This window comes from Megalops cyprinoides, chromosome 8, assembly GCF_013368585.1.
Source record: "Megalops cyprinoides isolate fMegCyp1 chromosome 8, fMegCyp1.pri, whole genome shotgun sequence".
NCBI classification, from domain to species: Eukaryota; Metazoa; Chordata; class Actinopteri; order Elopiformes; family Megalopidae; genus Megalops; species Megalops cyprinoides.
In genome coordinates this window covers 456,441-465,000 of record NC_050590.1, presented here as the reverse complement: position 1 = coordinate 465,000, position 8,560 = coordinate 456,441, and the positions used below count along the sequence as shown (strand labels likewise).

The following is an 8,560-nucleotide window of genomic DNA, read 5'->3' as shown; positions in this document are numbered from 1 at the left end:
GGGCGTCCTGGAGAAGTACAAGGAGGGATCCGACCTCTTCCTCGCACAGGTACGCCCAGCAGGGGCTAACCGCTAATAATGCAATGTAATGAGCAGGGGCTAAACGCTAATAATGTAATGTAATCTAATGAGCAGGGGCTAAACGCTAATAATGTAATGTAATGTAATGAGCAGGGGCTAAACGCTAATAATGTAATGTAATGTAATGAGCAGGGGCTAAACGCTAATAATGGAATGTAATGAGCAGGGGCTAAACGCTAATAATGTAATGTAATGCAATGAGCAGGGGCTAAACGCTAATAATGTAATGTAATGCAATGAGCAGGGGCTAAACGCTAATAATGTAATGTAATGCAATGAGCAGGGGCTAAACGCTAATAATGCAATGTAATGTAATGAGCAGGGGCTAAAGGCTAATAATGTAATGTAATGTAATGAGCAGGGGCTAAACGCTAATAATGTAATGTAATGCAATGAGCAGGGGCTAAACGCTAATAATGTAATGTAATGCAATGAGCAGGGGCTAAACGCTAATAATGTAATGTAATGAGCAGGGGCTAAACGCTAATAATGTAATGTAATGTCATGAGCAGGGGCTAAACGCTAATAATGTAATGTAATCTAATGAGCAGGGGCTAACCGCTAATAATGCAATGTAATGTAGTGAGCAGGGGCTTAACGCTAATAATGTAATGCAATGCAATGAGCAGGGGCTAAACGCTAATAATGTAATGTAATGTGACCTCAGGACCTTCTGGTGCCCTCTCTCTCTCTCCCTCCCTCCATCCCTCCATCCAGGCGGTGGGTATCATGGACTGCGTCCTGCGGAAGTTCGGGACGTACGAGAGCTTCGAGGAGGCGACGGGCGGCGCCCTCCTGCCGAAAAGCCGCGTCTGGGCGGCGGCCAGGAAGTACCTGCAGAAGGAGGGGTGCGTCGGGGAGGTGAGGTTCGGGGGGCGGGGCCCGTGCGGGGCGGGGTCAGGGGGCGGGGCGGGGGCGGGGTTACCTGTCGGACAGGCGTGATTGGAGGAAGACAGTTATGAAGGTGGTGGTGGGGCGTATTTCTGGGCTTTACTCGCTGTGATTCACTCTTATTCTGTCTCATTTACTCGCTCATTCACTCACTAAGTCTCATTCTGATTCATTTACTCGTTCATTCACGCCCATTCTGACTCATTTACTCACTGACTCCTACTCTGGCTCATTTACTCACTCACTAACCCCTGTTCTGACTCATTTACTTACTCATTAACTCCTATTCTGACTCAACTAGTCACTCAGACTCCTATTCTGACTCATTCACTCACCCACTGACTCCCATTCTGACTCATTTACTCACTCACTAACTCCTATTTTCACTTGTTTACTCATTCACTCACTAACTCGCATTCTGAGTCATTTACTCACTTGCTGACTTCTATTCTGACTCATTTATTCACTCACTCGTATTCTGACTCACTTACTCACTCACTAACTCCCATTCTGACTCACTCACTCACTGACTTCTATTCTGACTCATTTACTCACTCACTCACTCCTATTCTGGTTCATTTACTCACTCACTAACTACTGTTCTGACTCATTTACTTACTCATTAACTCCTATTCTGACTCACTTACTCACTCACTAACTCCCATTCTGACTCACTCACTCACTGACTCCTATTCTGACTCATTTACTCCCTCACTCAATCACTTTCTCACTCATTTACTCACTCCCATTATGACAGCCTCCCATTCTCATTCTGACTCATTTCCTGAGTCACTCACTCCCACTCTCACTCAGTTAATCATTCACTCATTTACTGACTCCCTGTCTGATTGATCTACTCACTCACTGCCATTCTGACTCATCTACTCACTCCCATTCTGACCCATCTACTCACTCACTCTCTCACTTCCATTCTGAATCATGTACTCACTCCCATGCTGACTCACTCACTCACTCACTCAGTCATTGACTCACTCACTCAGTCATTGACTCACTCACTCCCATTCTGACTCATTCACTCCTGGTATTTCGTAATGCTGATTTTTACCCGTAGGTGTAATACCTCTCCCCGCCTCTCCCGTTCTAACTCGACCCCGCTCTCACTCACTGACCGATTCACTCACTGGCTCATTGAATCACTCACTCGCTCCCGCTCTGACTCACTCGTTCTCGCCGTTTTTGCTCCGCTGCAGGTGGTGGTGTGCCTGTCGGAGGAGCTCCTCTCCCAGGCGGTGATGATGGTGGAGAGCTGCCGGCCGACGCTAACCATTAACCTAGCCGGGGCGCGGCAGCACTGGCTGGAGGGAATGCTCCGGCACGAGATAGGTACGAGTCCCGCTCGGCGGAAAGCACTGATCCGGCCCCAGCTATATACGGTGTGGGTTGGGATTCAGGCCTGATTCATTCTGAGGATAGGCCTCAGGGCTTATTCAGTCCCATTCTGACTTGTTTAGTCACTCACTGACTCACTCATTCCTATTCTGACTCATTTACTCACTCACTCATTCCCATTCTGACTCATTTACTCATTCACTCACTTCCATTCTGACTCATTTACTCACTCGCCCCCATTCTGACTCATTTACTCACTCACTCATTCACATTCTGACTCATTTACTCATTCACTCACTTCCATTCTGACTCATTTACTCACTCGCCCCCATTCTGACTCATTTACTCACTCACTCATTCACATTCTGACTCATTTACTCATTCACTCACTCCCATTCTGACTCATTTACTCACTCACTCACTCATTCCCATTCTGACTCATTTACTCACCCACTCACTCATTTACTCACTTACTCACTAACTCCCATTCTGACTCATTTATTCACTCACTAACTCCCATTCTGACTCATTTTCTCACTAACTCCCATTCTGACTCATTTTCTCACTCACTCCCATTCTGACTCATTTACTCACTCACTCCCATTCTGACTCATTTTCTCACTAACTTAACTCCCATTCTGACTCATTTACTCACTCACTCACTCCCATTCTGACTCATTTTCTCACTAACTTAACTCCCATTCTGACTCATTTACTCACTCACTCCCATTCAGACTCATTTACTCACTCACTCCCATTCAGACTCATTTACTCACTCACTCCCATTCTGACTCATTTACTCACTCACTCACTCCCATTCAGACTCATTTACTCACTCACTCCCATTCAGACTCATTTACTCACTCACTCCCATTCTGACTCATTTACTCACTCACTCACTCCCATTCTGACTCATTTTCTCACTAACTTAACTCCCATTCTGACTCATTTTCTCACTCACTCCCATTCAGACTCATTTTCTCACTAACTTAACTCCCATTCTGACTCATTTACTCACTCACTCACTCCCATTCTGACTCATTTTCTCACTAACTTAACTCCCATTCTGACTCATTTACTCACTCACTCCCATTCAGACTCATTTACTCACTCACTCCCATTCTGACTCATTTACTCACTCACTCCCATTCTGACTCATTTACTCACTCACTCACTCCCATTCAGACTCATTTACTCACTCACTCCCATTCAGACTCATTTACTCACTCACTCCCATTCTGACTCATTTTCTCACTCACTCACTAACTCCCATTCTGACTCATTTTCTCACTAACTTAACTCCCATTCTGACTCATTTACTCACTGACTCCCATTCTGACTCATTTTCTCACTAACTTAACTCCCATTCTGACTCATTTTCTCACTCACTCACTCCCATTCTGACTCATTTACTCACTCACTCACTAACTCCCATTCTGACTCATTTTCTCACTAACTCCCATTCTGACTCATTTTCTCACTAACTCCCATTCTGACTCATTTACTCACTCACTCCCATTCTGACTCATTTTCTCACTAACTCCCATTCTGACTCATTTACTCACTCACTCCCATTCAGACTCATTTACTCACTCACTCCCATTCTGACTCATTTACTCACTCACTCCCATTCTGACTCATTTACTCACTCACTCACTCCCATTCTGACTCATTTTCTCACTCACTCCCATTCTGACTCATTTTCTCACTAACTTAACTCCCATTCTGACTCATTTACTCACTAACTCCCATTCTGACTCATTTTCTCACTAACTTAACTCCCATTCTGACTCATTTTCTCACTAACTTAACTCCCATTCTGACTCATTTTCTCACTAACTCCCATTCTGACTCATTTACTCACTAACTCCCATTCTGACTCATTTTCTCACTAACTTAACTCCCATTCTGACTCATTTTCTCACTAACTCCCATTCTAACTCATTTTCTCACTCACTCACTCCCATTCTGACTCATTTTCTCACTAACTTAACTCCCATTCTGACTCATTTACTCACTCACTCACTCCCATTCTGACTCATTTTCTCACTAACTTAACTCCCATTCTGACTCATTTACTCACTCACTAACTCCCATTCTGACTCATTTTCTCACTAACTTAACTCCCATTCTGACTCATTTTCTCACTAACTTAACTCCCATTCTGACTCATTTTCTCACTAACTTAACTCCCATTCTGACTCATTTTCTCACTAACTCCCATTCTGACTCATTTACTCACTCACTCACTCCCATTCTGACTCATTTACTCACTAACTCCCATTCTGACTCATTTTCTCACTAACTCCCATTCAGACTCATTTACTCACTCACTCCCATTCTGACTCATTTACTCACTCACTCCCATTCTGACTCATTTACTCACTCACTCCCATTCTGACTCATTTACTCACTCACTCACTCCCATTCTGACTCATTTTCTCACTAACTTAACTCCCATTCTGACTCATTTTCTCACTCACTCCCATTCTGACTCATTTACTCACTAACTCCCATTCTGACTCATTTTCTCACTAACTTAACTCCCATTCTGACTCATTTTCTCACTAACTCCCATTCTGACTCATTTACTCACTAACTCCCATTCTGACTCATTTTCTCACTAACTTAACTCCCATTCTGACTCATTTTCTCACTAACTCCCATTCTAACTCATTTTCTCACTCACTCACTCCCATTCTGACTCATTTTCTCACTAACTTAACTCCCATTCTGACTCATTTACTCACTCACTCACTCCCATTCTGACTCATTTTCTCACTAACTTAACTCCCATTCTGACTCATTTACTCACTCACTAACTCCCATTCTGACTCATTTTCTCACTAACTTAACTCCCATTCTGACTCATTTTCTCACTAACTTAACTCCCATTCTGACTCATTTTCTCACTAACTTAACTCCCATTCTGACTCATTTTCTCACTAACTCCCATTCTGACTCATTTACTCACTCACTCACTCCCATTCTGACTCATTTACTCACTAACTCCCATTCTGACTCATTTTCTCACTAACTCCCATTCAGACTCATTTACTCACTCACTCCCATTCTGACTCATTTACTCACTCACTCCCATTCTGACTCATTTACTCACTCACTCCCATTCTGACTCATTTACTCACTCACTCACTCCCATTCTGACTCATTTTCTCACTAACTTAACTCCCATTCTGACTCATTTTCTCACTCACTCCCATTCTGACTCATTTACTCACTAACTCCCATTCTGACTCATTTTCTCACTAACTTAACTCCCATTCTGACTCATTTTCTTACTAACTCCCATTCTGACTCATTTTCTCACTAACTTAACTCCCATTCAGACTCATGTACTCACTGACTCACTCACCGACTCACTCCCACTCAACCCGATCTCAATCCAGGCCTCGAACCCTCTAACCCCCCGGTCTCTCTCCCCCCCGCCCCGCCCCGCCCCTGCCCCGCCCGCCCCCCCGCAGGTACCCACTACCTCCGCGGCGTCAACAACAGCCTCCAGCCCTGGTCGACGCCGGCGGGCCGCAAGCTCTTCTCCCTCCGGCCGGCCAACCCCACCGAGGAGGGCCTGGCCAGCCTCCACAGCGTGCTGCTGCGCAGGCAGCCCCACCTGTGGCGGGCCGCGCTCCTATACTATACCGTGCACCGGGCGGCGGGGGCCAGCTTCAGCCAGCTGTTCGCGCACATCGGGAGGTTCGTCCGCGACCCCGCCGTGCGGTGGGAGTACTGCCTCCGGGCCAAGCGGGGCCAGACCGACACGTCCAGGCCAGGTGGGCGGGGCGGGTTGGGGGCGGGGTTCGGGGGCGGGGTTTGGGGGGCGGGGGCGGGGCGGAGAGGTGAGGGGTTGCGGGGGCGGGGCTTCGGGGGCGGGGCTTCGGGCGGGGGCGGGGCGGAGACGTGCGTTGTGGGAAGGCGGCCCGGGTTTGGCGGCGTCAGGAGGCAAGCGATGTTGCTACATCCGACCGGAGCCAAACGGCGCCTCCCGCGAACCCCGCGGGAGCCAATTAGGCTACAGGGCTCGGGGAAGTGCCCAATCAGAGAGGGAGCTGTTTAGCTATGCACAGCTCCGCAAGGCCAATCAGAAACAGCACCCCCCCGCTGGTTAGCATAGCTCATATGCGAATGTGACTGCTATTAGCTGTATAAAAAATGAACTGAATGCTATACCTGTCGAGCTTCTGCTCAATGCTAATGTTCCCGCGGCCGGCTGCGCTAATAAACGAGCCTGTCTTTTGCTGCGAACATCGGATCTGCTACTTTGTCGTAATGAAACGCTTTTTGGTGTTCGGGACGTTGACTGACAGCGGTAACGCGCGCGCGCGTGTGAGTGTGTGTGTGTGCGTGTGTGTGTGTGTGTGTGTGTGTGTGTGTGTGTGTCGCAGGGTGTTTCAGTAAGGACCAGGTGTACCTGGACGGGATCCTGAGGATCCTTCGCCACCGGAGGGAGATCGACTTCAAGATGCTGGCGAGTCTGGGGAAGGCGAGTACTCGCGCGACTTGTTTTACTCACTCACTTACTGACTGACTTGCTCGCTCGCACTCACTCACTCACTCACTCACTCACTCACTCACTCACTCACTCACTCACTCCCATTCTGATTCATTTACTGCAGGTCTGGCTCATTTACTCACTCATTCACTCACTGACTCCCACTCCGATTCATTTACTCATTCACTTAATCGTCGACTCACTCCCGGTCCGGCTCATTTACTCAATCATTTACTCACTCATTCACCCGTTCAGTACTGGTCTCACTCATTTACTCACTCGGTCACTCAGTCGTTGACTTCCATTCTGACTCATTTACTCATTCCCTCAGTCACTCACTCACCCCCACTCTCGCTTTCTCACTTGCTCACTCTTACACTCCAATTCTGACTCATCTACTCCCTCACCCTGACTCTGACTCATTTACTCACTCTCTCTCCCAGTCATTTATTCACTCACTCACTCCAATTCTGACTCATTTAGTCACACACTCACTCCCAGTCTCACTGATTCACTCCCATTCCGGATTGTTTTCTGACTCACTCACTCCAATTCTGAATCATTTACTCACTTACTCACTCACTCTCATTCTGACTCATTTACTCACTCACTCCTGTTCTGACTCATTTACTGACTCACTCACTCCCATCCTGACTCATTTACTGACTCACTCCCGTTCTGACTCATTTACTGACTCACTCCCATTCTGACTCGTTTTCTCACTCACTCCTGTTCTGACTCATTTACTCACTCACTCCTGTTGACTCATTTACTGACTCACTTACTCCCATTCTCACTCATTTACTCACTCCTGTTCTGACTCATTTACTAACTCACTCCCGTTCTGACTCATTTACTGACTCACTCACTCTCATTCTGACTCATTTACTGACCCACTCACTCTCATTCTGACTCATTTACTCCCTCACTCACTCCCATTCTGACTCGTTTACTGACTCACTCCCATCCTGACTCATTTACTCACTCACTTTCGTTTCTGACTCACTCCCATTCTGACTCATTTACTCACTCACTCCCATTCTGACCCGTTTACTCACTCACTCCCATTCTGACTCGTTTACTGACTCACTCCTGTTCTGACTCATTTACTCACTCACTCACTCCCTTTCTGACTCATTTACTCCCTCACTCACTCCCATTCTGACTCGTTTACTGACTCACTCCCGTTCTGACTCATTTACTGACTCACTCACTCCCATTCTGACTCGTTTACTCACTCACTCCCTTTCTCACCCCCCCCCCCCCCCAGGTGTCCTACGAGGACGTGGAGCGGCTCCGCCCCCTGGCGGTCCTCCAGCGGACCAGAATCCCCCACTTCATGCGGGACCAGCGGCGGTACCTGGAGCAGCTGGACCACATCGTGGCGGTCAACGAGATCGACGAGGAGGGGCTGCGCGAGCTCGTGCCCTGAGCGGGCGGACCCGGGGGGGGCGGGGCGTCCGGGACCCGGGGGGTTCTGTCCCGAAGCCTGGACGTCCCGTCCGGAACCGGGTCGTCCCCTTCCGGGACCCGGGGGGTTCTGTCCCGAAGCCTGGACATCCTGGTCGAACCGGGTCGTCCCCTTCTGGAAGCCGGGTGGTTCTGGGACGTCCAGGAATCGGGTCGTCCCCTTCCGGGACCCGGGTGGTTCTGTCCCGAAGCCTGGACGTCCTGGTCGAACCGGGTCGTCCCCTTCCGGGACCCGGGGGGTTCTGTCCCGAAGCCTGGACG

At 48.2% G+C, this 8,560-nt stretch overlaps 1 protein-coding gene across 1 annotated transcript in view; it reads left to right on the top strand.

The window, feature by feature from the left end:
* Positions 1-8,262, top strand: part of LOC118782209 (uncharacterized protein KIAA0895-like) — an 8,750-nt gene extending 488 nt beyond the window's left edge. The window contains exons 1-6 of the mRNA XM_036535511.1: positions 1-49; positions 799-942; positions 2,184-2,316; positions 5,805-6,110; positions 6,723-6,820; positions 8,100-8,262. The exon at positions 1-49 is cut by the window's left edge and continues 488 nt beyond it. Coding sequence (XP_036391404.1) covers positions 1-49; positions 799-942; positions 2,184-2,316; positions 5,805-6,110; positions 6,723-6,820; positions 8,100-8,261 — 892 coding nt within the window. The 3' untranslated portion in view covers position 8,262. The remainder of the gene's footprint in view (positions 50-798; positions 943-2,183; positions 2,317-5,804; positions 6,111-6,722; positions 6,821-8,099) is intronic.
* The last annotated feature ends 298 nt before the right edge of the window (positions 8,263-8,560 follow it).